At 44.2% G+C, this 14,381-nt stretch overlaps 1 protein-coding gene across 1 annotated transcript in view; it reads left to right on the top strand.

Annotated features, from left to right (window-relative positions):
• Positions 1-1,576: 1,576 nt before the first annotated feature.
• LOC138120641 (sphingosine-1-phosphate transporter SPNS2-like) overlaps positions 1,577-14,381 on the top strand; it is a 138,046-nt gene continuing 125,241 nt past the window's right edge. The window contains exon 1 of the mRNA XM_069033458.1: positions 1,577-2,032. Coding sequence (XP_068889559.1) covers positions 1,738-2,032 — 295 coding nt within the window. The 5' untranslated portion in view covers positions 1,577-1,737. The remainder of the gene's footprint in view (positions 2,033-14,381) is intronic.

Here is a 14,381-nt window from a genome sequence, read left to right as displayed (position 1 = left end):
TGCAGCTGACTCACCAAAAAGTGCCCTTTTCTCTGCTAGCATCCTGAGGGTTACGTTGGTGGTATCTCACCAGATTTCTGGCATAGTCTGAAGCTGGTGTCATCGGTGGGTAGGGTGGGACACAGCCAGGTATGCCAAGCACACACACACGGGCTGTGCTTCGAGCAACTCTGTGTTCCTCAGAGAAAGGCAGTGGGGATTCGTTTAAACACCCCAGAGACAAAGGCTTTAATCATGACACATTTTCTTAGGTAAGATCAACAAATTGAGAGGAATCTGAAATTGTAACATGCTGGTTTTGGACATGCATTGGCTCTCCAGCAGTCTTTTTATTTCTCTGGTTTTAGTTACCTTTTGTAGTTTTATGACAGGTATGACAGGCTGGAGCCACTCTGGTTGTGAACACTTTTATCTCTTTGAAGATTCTCCTTTTGAAATTAAATGTTTGTTGGCCATTCTTAGCTCAAAGGTGAAACTTTATAGGGAGTGGGATGGAACTGTTTGCAGTGGGGGGAACTCCAGAGCAATTTTACTTCCTTTGAAGATGTGTGTTGTTTGTGAAACTACTTCTGTGCAGTAGGAAAATCATCTGGAGCCGAGCAGGAAGTTGCGAGGTTGGTGGCACATCCCAGTGTGCCCTTGCCCTGCCTCACACTGTCCCTTCCCTGCCAGCCCGTGGGACTGGAGACAGCTCTGGGCACCCAGGATAGGCAAGGAGAACTTTTGTACAGATTTATTCTTAAACTCCCATCTGAGGGTGGGCCTGCACAACCCACATGGAGTTGATTGTTGGGTACAAGCCGGTAGTGCTGGAACCATTGGTTTTGTTTGGTGGGTTTGTTTTTTTTCCAGCTACCTCTGCAGTTCCACCCGTGTGTTTGAAGCCCGTTGTGCAGTGCTGAAGAATAATAAAGGTAGATGACTCCGAGTAGGTAAGACCTGGCCTCTCCCGGGCTGAGGGGCTGAGGTGAGCTGAGGGGGAACCCCCTCATAGCCGGGCTGAGGGGACCACCTGAGGGCCAAGCTGAGGTGGGCAGAAGGAAAACCTCCTCATGCCCGGGGCTGGGCTGGGCTGAGGGGAGGATCCCCTCAGGGCCGAGTTGAAGTTTCTGAGGAACCGCCTATCATGGCCGGTCTGAGGGAGGCTGAGGGAGAACCCGCTCCTGGCTGGGCTGAGGGATCCCCTTAGGGCACCCTCTGGGCGACACTGAAAACAGCTGAGGTGCCGACCTGAGGCGGCTGACGGACCTCTGGGGCCGGTCTGAGGAGGGATGAGGAGCCGCCCTGAGGCGGGCTGAGGGGACACCCCTACGGGCTGGTCCGCCGACGGCTGAGGGGCCGCTGTGGAGCACGGCTGAGGGAACACCCGTAAGGGCCGCTTCAAGGGCGGCTTAGGGTCCGCCCCGCTGGACCGCCCCGGGCCGGGCTCACGGTCCCCTCGGGGCCGCTGGGGCGGGGCGCGCACGGCCGCCGAGGCGGGGCGGGGCGGGGGGGCAGGGGCGGAGCCTGCCCCGGGCCCCGCCCCGCCGGCCCCAGCCCCGCCCGGGCTGTCAGAGCCGGCCTGTCCCGGGCAGGCTCGGGGCGACCGCGGGATGCGGCGCTGAGCGCTCTCCGCTCGCTTTCTCAGTCCGTCCGTCCGTTCGTCCGTCCGTCCGTCCGTCCGTCCGTCAGTCAGTCAGCCAGTCAGTCAGTCACCCCGCCCGGGTTCCCGCACGCCGAGATTCCCTCCCGCAGCCCATGATGTGCCTGGAAAGCGACGGCTCCTCCGGCAGCAGCCCGGGCTGCGGCGGGCGGCTCCGAGCCGGCGACGAGGAGGAGGAGGAGGACGGCGAGCGGGGCTGCTGCGGCCGGGGCGCCGAGGGAGAGGTGCAGACCCTGTCGGGCAGGATGAACCCACCGGCGGCCGGCAAGCACCCCGACCGCCCCGCCGCCCTCCGCAAGGCGCCGAGCGTCGGCCGGGCCCGGGTAGCGGCCGCCGGCATCCTCAGTGTGGGCAACGTGCTCAACTACCTGGACCGGTACACGGTGGCAGGTGAGCGCACCCGCGGCTCTGAGGGCATCCCCCGCCGCCCGGCGACAGCCCTGCCCGGGCACGGTACAGCCGCCGCCGTCCCCAGGGTTGTCCCGGGCTGGGGTCAACGGGGCTCGCCCGCCGTGCCGGGGCTGGAGGAGGGATGGCGTGAGGGATGCGGCGCGGCCGGTGCCCATTGTGCGGCCCTTCCGGTATTGTTCTCTAGTTTGTCTGAATTTTATCGAAGATAAGAGGAGCGCCCTTTGTTTGTCTGGGCTCGGTGGAGGAATCGGTGCTCGATGGGATTCGGGAGGGACCGGCGCCTGCATCGCGGGCAGAGCGGAGGGCGCTCGGCGAGGTTCGGGGGTGATGGCAGACGCGGTATCGATCCCGGCACAGGGTGAACGCTGCAGGCGACAGGTGCAGCTGCGGCCGGAGAGACAGTCTGATGCCAAAGGGGGGGAGACGGGCATGCGAGCGCGGTGTGTCCTTGGGTGAAAATCGCAGCGAAGCAAATCCCCTTTGCTTTGTTTCTGCGGAGTGCGTCCAGCCTGGAACACCCGGCTGCCCTTCAGCCCTGTGCCAAGGAGGGTCCCTTCCCTGCAGAACTCCCGAGCAGGTGACAGCAGAGCCGGCAGGAGCGGGCGCAGGAGGAGCAGCTAGGCAGCCGCAGTGCACTTTGCAAAGCTCGATTTTCTTGAGGTAAACACTTAAAATCATGCGCTGATGGATGCATGACCAGCTGTACTGCGTGAACCACTATGTTCCTCAGTACTTACTACTACTGTGAAGCGAAGCTCCAAAACAAATGTCTGTTTGCATGTTTACTGTGCCATCCCTAGAGCAGACTCCTTGTTTATTCTTGTCAGGCAATAACAGCAGGGAAGAAGATCATCACTGAACTTTTTCTAATTAGAAACGAAGTAGGCTTGTTGGTAATCAACTGTCTCATGTCATTAGAATATAATACATATTCTCTGTTTGGCAATACTGATAATTTTATCTTCAGAGCTTACAAAGGGGTTTGTGCATGTATAAATTTTTCTCTATGCATATATATGTTTTAATCACTAGGACTCAATGTGGTGTTAAGCAAATCCGATTATTTGTTTATACTGCATTAAAATAATATATGTTTGTAGGGCAGTGATAGAGAGCAAGGGACACAAATCTAAGTCACTGTTGTCAGAATAAGTTGGCCAGGTTGTATTTATTTTGTCTGGAGTAAGGAGATGGGGAGGATTAGACGGAAAATTTAGCTGTCACTGTTGTGGCCTTTTTGTTTTTCTTTTTAGATGTGGCTTGTTCCTTCAGGAAATGTAAAGGCCAGTATTGGGAGATACTGAGTACTTGGCTGGTAATCAGTCTGTTACAGAAGGAAGCTTGAAGATACAAGGTTAACCTGTTATTATTGAAGGAAATTGTAGTGTGTTCCCTTGCCCTCAAATACCTCTCTAGTTTTACTACAAAGCACCTTTAATACATGGAAAGTTTCCTTTTTAGGAAGCTATTCCCCGCCTCGTGCATTCTTTAAAAAAAAAAAAAAATCACATCTAATTCACCTATTTGCTCTAGCAATTCCACCAAGACCTTTGTCATCTGATTTTTCTGCCTGCAAGAACTGAAAGCATCTTCTTTTCTGGAAAGGCTGGAAGGTGCCTGACCAAGCAGAAGATAAAAATGCCTGCCTACTGTAATGTGGCATTGCCAGTCTCAGTGCTATAATTGCTGATACTTCAAGGACAAGCTCTGATTTTACTGTGCTCAATAACTGCCCTGTGCAACTTATCTGTTAACATTCAGTTTGATATCAAAGGTTTAAGATCTCAGACATCAGACTTGCCTTTGGGGACAGAATCAAACTTTGCATGGGCTTTTTGTCTTCTGTCAATTGGTATTTACTTTTCAAACCAGTGTTCTATAAAGTGCTAATCTAAAACATGGAATAATTTAAATCCAGTGTAATAGAAGAGTTGTGGTAATAAAAATTATATGTTTTGAGCTCAAAACTGACTTGATTATAAAGTCTTCTCTAAAAGTAATCTTTACTTTTGTATTTTGAATCTTAGTGTATACCACATGCTTATGTGATGTGCACTTGCAGATGAATCAAGCTAGCACTTTGAATATTCAGCTCATGTCTCAAGACAGGTAATAATTAGTAAATACAACTCTCCAGACCTTCAAAGTACATTTCAAATATGAATCGTTGCAGCAATGTAATAAGGGATTTTAACACCAGCCACATTATGGCAGGGGAAGTAGCATCAGAAGTTACGATTTACCTAAGGCCAGTGGACTGTTGTGAGAACTGGAACTAATTTCTGGTTCCAGCTCTATTTGAAACAAGTGTTAGAAGAGTGGCAGTACCAATGGAAACTGGTTCCTGAGGATTTGTCTCTAGGGTGATCCCTGCTGTGGATTCTCTGACGTCAAATAATAGTTGACCTTTGTCATTAACCTTTCTCTTCTTGTCTTATAAGAGTCTTGCATCTACCCAACCATTTTTTTTAAATGAAAGTGTTGGAAGCTTTGGGACTTCTTCCTGCTGTCAAATTTAGTCAAAAGCAGGTCAGTGGCCTCAAAAGCAATTAGCAGGCAGCTGACAGACACATAAGCAAACAGAGTATCCAGCGGTATGGGCACGATACTCCAAGTACATCTTCTGTCTTACTTGAGAACTTGGTTGCAATCATTTTGGTTTTCCAAAAAGTATAAGAAAAAGCAAGTGTATATATATATATAAAACAAGTATATGCAAGTATATATTTACTTACTGGGGAAAAAAAGTTCGTATACAGAATTATTTCCAGATGTAATTTCCCGAGTATCTTCCACTATTTTCTAACATATCCTCACAGAAGCTGGATAGTATGTATCCAGTCATACATAAGATGCAAGAGCATCTTATATAATAGAAAGAACTAGGCTGACCTCTCCTATAGCACATCTTGCCCTTAAAAGTAAAAGTTTTTGCATTGCTACAAAGCAAACAGCAAATATGGTATTTCTTGGTGTTTACACTGTGGACACATAAACATTGTGTATAATGAGTTGTTCTTGGGTGATCATTTTTTTCAAGTCCAACACACAAGGAAGTAGCTGTCTGTTTTCCTGGTTTTGGTTTAATGGCTTCCCAGCATGGACTAAATGAGTTTACAATGGGATGTGTGTTTCTGGTATCTGGGACAGAGCTTGAGTGCAGTTTCCCAGATACAGGGCATACACAGCTTCACACCTAACACTAAATTTGCAGCTTTTTTGGGAGTACATGATGAAAATGGGCCTGACTGCAGAGGACTGGCCTGTTTCTTATGGTTTAAGAATAAGTTTCTTCCAGTACTTAAAGTGTCTGCACAGCAGTAGTGGATATTTCAATAAGGTCCTTATGTTTACAAAGACTTGGAAATTTCCAGTGCATATGGAGTATGTTGGAATATACTGATATTTGGGAGAAGCTGTCCCAGACAAAAAGTGCGAGTGCTTCTATTGTGGCTCTTGTAAAGAAAAGATTGAAAACTCAATCAGTGCTGAGCATTACCAACTTGAAGGGAAATGATTCCTCTGCAATTTTCTTAATAGGTCTTTGATCATACTGAAAACAGTTGCCTGTGGAAAAAGCTGTGATATTTTGCTGCTATTAGGATAGCAAAGAGTAAGGACAAGGGGAAAACAAAAGTAATGAAACCATTGTGGATTGCCTGTGAAACTGCAGCATTTCAGCCATCCAGTGATGCTGGGACATATCTTCTTCCTTAATGAAGTTTTGGGAAAAGTCATCTTGCCTTCAGAAGCTTGGAATGTGGTTTCACAATTATACCATGGGTGACCTTTTACTGTGCCTGCTGTTGACAATGAAAATATTCTTGCTTCATTAGGGTGTCACCTCCACCTTCTAATTCAGACGCTACTTCCTGGCATTTCTGTAGTGCTTTAATTTAAAGGTAATGATTTAATTAAGCTGGAGAACTACCCAGCAAAGTAAATGAGTCTCACTATCCCACTACAGAAGGGGAAACCAAGTTGCAGAATGTCGGTGATTTGCCTGTGGTAATGGAGTTAGTGGCAGAGCCTTGGCTGGTATCACTTCATCCTTGAGGATCTCCATCCCTGTCACACAGTAATGTCACAGACTTTGGTCTGCTGGTTTTGTCCTTTAAATGTCTGCAACTTGCTAATAACCATATTTGTGTTAATTAGCCTCTCATTACAACACACAGTTGCAAATCAAATGCCATTCTTTGAAGATACATGCATGCAAATGATCATTGAAAGTTGAAAGTCAAGTTTACAGCTATGTAGTACAGACTCCAGCTGAAGGGTTAGGAAAGGTTCAGCACTAACTCTCAAGACATTCAAGAGGTTGTGAGCCAAAACTGCTTCTTTTTACTTGTGAGCTCACATTTCTGATAGTAACATAGTGCCCCACTGAGTGTTTCTAAGTGAATGTAGTCAGAGAACTCACATGGAATGGGATAAAAAGAGCCTCTTCTCCCCTTGTAACAAGACTATGCTCAGGGCTTATGGCTTCAGGGAGAAAACTATTAAGAGGCAGTGCAAGCTCTTCCTTTTTTTTTTTTTTTTTTTTTTAATCTCTTTGAGCTAATCTTAACCCAGGACACAGCTCTGGAAGGACTGTTATGCTGGAAATTATTAGAAAATAATACTGACAGAATGCACTTGAGCCAGCAGTGCCACCAGCTCACACATGTGAGCATTTGTGAAAGGATGACAGTGTTTTACTTGGACAGCAGGGACCTGCTACTGACACAAAATTCAACAGGTCCTGCACTGGGAGCAGAAGTTAGAATTGAACCTCATGCACTTCAAAAGCAGGAGACAGCAAGTGTTCTTGTTCTCTGGTGTTATGTTTTCCCTGTGTGATGGGCTTTATTGCAAATGCTGCTGCTTCCTGTTTGCTGATTCTTATGCGAGTTGGCAAGATTTGTTCCAGAGTATTTTACATTTCAAGTGAAGTGTTATTATGTTTAATCATAGTATTTTTTCTTCCTTGCGCTGTAGGTTTGCCAGATACTAACTATCTTTGTTATTATGTGCAGATTTTCCTGTTTGACTCTGAGATCCTCTTTCATACATGTTGATTAATTTTATCCCCAAAGCATCCAAGTCATTGCATCCAGACAATGTGGCCTTTATTACATGGAGTTAATATACTCATAAATATTGAGTGTGTTCTTAAGAATAATGTGATGATCTTATTAGTCCCTTGATCTCTGTGACTGTCAATACCAGAAGCTTTGTGAAAAAGCTTCTCTTGTCAAAATTGTGGGAAATCTGTAATCATTCCTTCAGACTTTTCAAATACTATACCAAGCTGCAATAGAGTTAATTTCTATCAGGGAATTTGTGTAACAAAAGGGAATAACTGACAACATTTACTCTTCATTTCTTCTGGTACACTGTGCATGAGAAACAAATAAGCTGCTGATGACGTAGCATGGTGGGTTATAAATTTGAACAGACGTTAAAAACTGGTGACTTTTCCTGTAACATAAAATCCCATAGCTCTTGCTTGGGGTTTCAACTGCTAAGGAACTTGTGGTTGAAAGGTTCTATAATGTATCACCTATATCAAATAACATTTGCAAAGTTCCTTATAATTATCAGGAAAAGCTCCTGGTACCTCTTCAGGAGATTCAGCAGGAAACCATGATTTTATATGACAGATAAAAGTTAGGAACTCCAGAGATCAGAATTCTTCTGAGTTGCTTGTTTGCATCATTGTTGTTTGACATGTATTATGGACCAGGACATTGTCGTGCAGCTTCTATGGAATCGGGTGCACCCAAGGTACTTACAATCCACATCTATCTCCATATCTCCAAGATATATCAGAGAGCTGTAGGCCAAAGATGGAGAGACTGAGGGAGACGAGACAGCATTTGTCAATGTGAGGGGCCCTACAAGATAAGCAGATGTGGCTTTTTGGTAGGCAGTATAGCCAAGGGGTGAGGAGGGATTTGAGGGGAGAAAAGGGCAGCTTTCAGCAAGAGTTTACAAATAGCATCTTCCAAACATGATGAGTGTCACAGGAGAAAGGATGAAGTTGACTGTTGGAAATGGACAAAGGAGGATGATGCCCTGGCTGAGAGAGTTTTGTGGAAATTGCACTATGGGTGTAGGGTGATGAGTGTTCTAGAGTAAGTAATGTGTGCGCAAAATGAGTTGTACAAAGAACCTGTGAAGTGCCTAAGGCACCACGGAAGTTAATGGGAGTTGAGCAAAATGGGCTTGGGCTCAGAGCCCAGAGAGGTGTAAGTGAGGTGAACAACACATCATGGTTTCCAGAGAAGTTTGGGTACAGATCTTGGCATGGACCTCTCCTGTAAATTGCATTTTTGGTGATCTGGTCTGAAATTCTTGGTCTGAAAATCAAGAGGCAAATCTGAGACAGGTAAGGGCAAAATAAGAGAAAGAAACCCCCAAACAACCCAAGCGAAACAACAACGCCCCAAGTCGTTACAACTGAGTTCTTAACTACTAGATGCCTGCTTTGACTTTGGTGCTGTAAAACAGCTAACCCTGTGATTCATTGACTGGACAAGTACCCTACCTAAAACTGCTGAACTGCCAAGTACAGCAGGCATCTCATGCATGGTTTTTCTTTTCTTGACACATCTGCTGTCATTGTTATTTTGTGTGTGTTTCTGTCTGATGTAACCCAGCTATTTCTGTAGAGTTGCAGGGAAAGGAAGTGAAAGGGAGGGAGCACTAATATCTGTGCTCCTGGTTTTACAACAGTATATACAAAATCAGGAGAGTGACTGAAGGGATGTAGACTCTTTCCCACTTGTAGTCATGACTGGACCTGTCACCAGTCAGGAGCAGCTGAAAGTTTCTTCTGGAAGGCTCTTGAATGAGCTGTTCAGGTTGCTCCGGTGGCTCTTTCCACTTTTCGTTGTGCTGTGTGTTTCATGGAAGCCTCTGCACAAGGCATGGCTGGGACCACCACATTATCTCTCACTTATAATATGACAGAGTAAGGAATGGAGTTCTTCTGTCCGGCTGAACTTTTCTAGACAGCAATGGAGCACGTCATGAGAGCAACATCGCTGCTCCCACCTATTCTGTACTTCTGGTTTTGAGGGCATAAGTATCAATGATCCTTCTCAAGAACTGATCTCCTGCCACAACTGAAATCATAGAGCAACTTTAGCTTAAGAGAAGGGAGAGAAATACACAAGTAAAACTAGGCTTTATGCCTTGCCTGTCCTAAGGTCAGGTGTGAGCAATATGAACATACCGGGGTTGTATTGTTGGTGAGCAGTATTATCCTCTGTTGAGATTTTTTGTTTGTTTCTTTGTTTTGTGGTTTTTTAAAATAACATTTCTTATGCTTCTGCTGGTGGCCAGCAACTGCAGTAGCTGAACAGAAGAGCAAAGGGAAAAGATCAGTGTTTATCTGGAGAATAGCTGCAGTAACAGCTTGGAGCTTGGCTGGCAGAGTGAGAGAACCCCATGCTGGAATGAAAATCCTTTCAGCCTTGGCATGTGATGATTTATTTTTTTATTTTTTTTTATTTTAAGGCTGCATTGAACCAAAACTGCAGTAATCCATCTTGCTCCTTGTTCAGGCTTCTGCCAATAATTATGTAAATAACAGATCACAGTTAATTATTCGTTTCATAGCTTCCTATTTTCTCTATTTGTATTAGTAACATGTCATTATTGTCTTAGAATACAGCTCTGGGTTCTTGGCAACATGGAAAACAACAAAAATGGGTGAACTGACAGTGGCAACAGGACTTGTGTCTGTGTTGAGTCTGCAGGGCCTGAATGAAACCTGCCTGAAGGTTGACTCTGATTCCCATGGCTGTCCCGGGATTTGCTGATCTGTGCTCTCTGCATATTCTCATTTCAGAGAAGTGATCCTTCAGGAGGGTTTGCCGACAAAGCAGTATGGATCTGAAAGGGGGGGTCTTGGCCTGTTGTTGATTTGCAATTTTCACTTCTCGCTGCCTGTCACGTTTGCATTTCATGATTTGTGCCTGTGTGGTGGTGATGACCTTGGAAGTTTTGCTTTTATCCTGGCTTAGGCAGCTGCTTTAGTACAGTGTTCCTACCAGGTGGGCAGTTTGGGAAGTTCACAAATCACTGTGTGCTCTTGCTGTGTTCCTCTTCAGGGAGACTTTTCATTTGAAAATGTGAGACCATGACAGGACTCTTTTTCTAATAATTTTGCATAAGATACTGGATTCTCATTTCCACATTGCCTTTAGTGTTGGGTGGTTTTCTCCAACAGACTGGTGCTTGTAAACTTTGCTCCAGCCAGAGCCACTGGGGCTTGGCTGTCCCAAGCTGTAGGATGTAAATAATTTGATGTGACATCAGCTGACCAAGTGCCACTGCTGCCCACGCTTTAGTCCCTGAGCAGGTTGGTGGATGAAATGTTGCTTATGGGATGCTGAATCAGAGCTGCTTAAACACTTTGGGCCAGGCACTAATTTTGTGCAGTTTCAGGCATGTTGTCAGTGCTAAATAATAATTAATACAGAATTGCAACACTATTAATAAATACCAACTGTGCAAACTATGCAATAAGGAGAAATTATTTCTATTGCACCAGTGTGGCTCATAAAGAGGGGTCATTGCCTGTGTTGGTGTGCTGAGCTATTAGAACTCAAATACTGCTGCAGTTATACCAGTGTAAAAACATTTCTAATAGCCTTGTTATTTCCGTCTAGCAGCCAGAAATGCTGACTAACTTTCAGGATAACAATCTTTTATATATTCAGGAAACAAAATACCCAAGGGCCACTGGTGACTGACAGCTATAGCACTCTGATTAAAACTGACAGTTCCTGATCAGCTCCATCTTGGATGTGTTAGTTCCTTTTCTCATGGGGAAGAGAAGAAAGAGGACAAAAAATTATTTAATGTAGTAGTATTAGGATATGAGACTTTTTTTTCTTCACAGTTTTTCAGGAATTTGTAACTCAGAAGTACCAAAGTACCTGAGTAACAGTGCTTAGAAGGGCAAACATTAATCTCTCATGACTTTCCTATAACAAGGTACAGAAAATGCCAAGTGTTGGCTTCTAGTCATTGATTTTTGACTGTAAGAACAACACGATGAGGATCCCGAGCTTCTGATGATCAATTAATATGTGGTATTTGTGTGTTTTATTCCCAACTGGTATTAGGACAGGGAAGATTTTTTTTTTCCCTCTAAATGAAAGGAATTCTGGTGGTTTTGCTCATCTGCACTTACATACAGAGGGCACAAGCCATTACTCAATCCCTAATGAAGAACCTCGAGTCACTGGTCAGAATGTGAGGTCACTCAGACACTGGTGTCCCACATAGTGAGTATATCTCCTGCTCTCCTCCCTTTCCCTTCTCTCCAACAGCATTTCTTAGTCGTTGAGGAAATAACCAACTTTATTTAATTTACCTCTGTGTTTATTTAATCTCCTTTTTACACGTATAGAGATGCTCAGGAGCAGTTAGCAGCACCTCACCAGCATGTGTTGCTGTGTGCTTTTCAGCTCTGGGGTGTACCTTGAACTGTGCAGAAGTGCTGCAAAAGCAATAAAATTAATGACTTCTCTTGCCTACTTCATTGTAGCAGGGTCTTGACAGATCTGCTAAAGTTTAGGGTCACTTGCTATTTCCTTCATGAAACATATATTGTATATTTTTAGGTAGTCAAAATTTTCACCTCTTACATGTTGGCAATTCCAGCTGGGCATAAATGAATGTTGCTCAGAGTTACTTTGTAACTTTGTAGGCTGGGACCAGTTTAGGAAGGTAGTGCACTGTTTTATGTATGCTTGAACACCCATGAAGGCAGACCTTCCATGACTTCAGTTTTGAGTGGTGCTCTTAAGCTGCTGGAAATGGGGGCATCGGAGGAGTGGGGCTTTTAGATGCTAAAACACTTTTTCTAGTCAAGTTAAAATTACGTTTGTTCTTAAAGGTGTATTGAGATGCATGTGGTATTAAGATACATTTTTGTCAGCTATTTAAGGTGCAGTGGGAGTGCTTTACATTACTATAAAGCTACCAAAATTTTCAAGTTTTTGGACTGTGAATCAAGAGAGTTGCAACAGTTGCTGGAGAAAAGAAGTAAATCACTTTTGGTCTGCATTTCATTGTGCTTTTTAAACTTCCATCTGGAAGTGGCTCAGAATTAGTAATGCTTCTGTAGTCATATTATGTTCAAAAAAATGTAATGGTTTAAATGTCAAACTGCACCTTATTGCAAGCTTATATTTGCCTCTCAAGTGTGCATTTAAATCACTTGCATTGCTGAAAGCCACTTAACAAGAATAAATTAGAAGTGGAGCTGATGTTTGAATAAAACCAGAAGTTATGTGAGTGCATAGAGAAAGGTCTCTGTCTGTAAGCACACGCAGTAAAATCTGAATCAGGATTTAACATTTTTGATTAAATTATTTAGTCAAGCTCTATTATACCATCCCTTCTCATTTTCTGTGTGAATGGGAAATACGTTCATCACCATTTAGAAATTACTCGGCTTTGTAACCTAATGATGTTTGGTTTTATTCACTCAGACTTGTGCAATTGAAACACAAACCACTTCAGTCCTGAGTGAGAGAGATTTCCTGGGCCATTGCTACCTGCAGAAGAGGTTTATGTGTACAACATGGGCCCAGCAGTGGGAGAGCTTGGATTGTCCAGGCAGTCATAGATGTTCAGCCTGTGGTCTCTGTCCAGAGACTGCCAGAAAACAACAGGCAGGCTCAGCCATGGTATGGACACCACTAGTTAGTAGATTTATATCGCTGGTCTGATAATTAAGAGGTTTGTAGATTCCATTAACCACCCTTTTGGCTGGCAAGACCTCTATTTTTTGGTGCTCCACTTCTCTTTGTAGATTAAAACAAATGCATAAAAGTTATTGCTTTAATGAAGGAAGCTGATAGGAAGAAAATTTATTATTATTATTATTATTTTTTTTATTTATTTATCTATTTATTTATTTATTTCTCCACTATTTTCAGGGGTTTCTTTTATTCTGCAGGAGCAAGGTTTTAGTGGTTTTTTTTGTTCAATGCCTTTGACATAATATAGAAGATCCCTGTTTGCAGCTTCCATTCAAACATGTGGACTCCAGTTGCCTTTGCCTCCAGTTGCTAGTATTGAGTCATAAAGACAGGAGAACTAAAATATAGATCTTACAGTCATGCAGGAAGTTTCTATTTAAAAAAAAAATAGGTTTATAAGTATGGTGTTTCTAAAATATATTGGCTCCTTTGTAATTACACACTTTAGATATTAATACATATAATTATGAAAGTATAATTAGATTCTGGTAGGTAGTGTCATAACAAGGTAGATTTTAAGGTTATATTTTAAGGTATCTTGTATCTAAATATCTCAAGAAGAGCTATTTTTCCTCTTTAGTGATATTCTTGGGCTTAGTCTGGAGGACCTGATCTTAGACTCTGGGTTTTTTGCTTTGGTTTTTTCCTTTCAACCCAGAATTCAATAGAGACTGAATTGTTCTGTCTTTTAAAGGAACAGTCCCAGGGTTCTTCTATAAGATTTCAGGGCTAGAGGGAAGCAAGAGCACACTTTGATAATTTTAGGTTAGAGATTATTGTTATGAAAGAGTCTCTTGGCAGTTCTTAAAAAGCCAGGTAGTAAAAGACGTGCTTGGTGGAAAGCTGAAAGAATGTAGCACCTACAAGTGTTATGGACGAAGTGACACAGTTTATGTGAGGGGTGTTCGCTCAGGGACTCTACACCCTCCCGCTCTGGGGTCTGTTTCTTTTAACAGATTAGTTTCCCTTTAAATCCAGAATAGCATCTTTCCAGTCCAAATTGCTATGCGGCATGTGGTTTGCTGAGGGGAACGCAAGTCATTTTTTGTCTCCCGGAGGCTCGTGCCGTGTCAGCTGTCTGGTGCCCCTGTAATTTCACGGAGACCCTGCTCAGAGCCCTGTGCTGAGACCACAGCTGCGGGTGCCCAGTACCTTCCGCATGGGTGCCCAGAGGGTCCTCACTCCTGCCTTTGCTTTCCTTCCTTCCCTCCCTCCCCCCGGCTCTCACTTGTGTGTAATCAAATTAAGCAGCGGCAGCAGCCACGGTGGAGAAGAGCAGCTCTGTTTGAAGCTGTCCCTCCAGAATGTGTGCGCAGATTTCATCGCTTGCACCTGCCGTGTCTGGCTGCTGCTGTGACCTCGTGTGCCAGCAGCCTGTACTGATAAGCGTTCCCTGTTCCTTCCATCCCAATTAATAGTTTTAAGGATGCTTAATTCCTTGCCAGTCTTCTAAAGCTTGTCTTTGTCCTTAAACACTCTGCATTATTTTTGTAAGGGTCCAGTAGAAGAGTGCTTTCAGAGCGAATAATGAATCTACAGCAGGCAGTGTTAGGAGGTTT

Source organism: Aphelocoma coerulescens, chromosome 19, assembly GCF_041296385.1.
Source record: "Aphelocoma coerulescens isolate FSJ_1873_10779 chromosome 19, UR_Acoe_1.0, whole genome shotgun sequence".
Taxonomy (NCBI): Eukaryota; Metazoa; Chordata; class Aves; order Passeriformes; family Corvidae; genus Aphelocoma; species Aphelocoma coerulescens.
The sequence above is the reverse complement of the archived record's forward strand: the minus strand, read 5'-3'. Positions and strand labels throughout refer to the sequence as shown.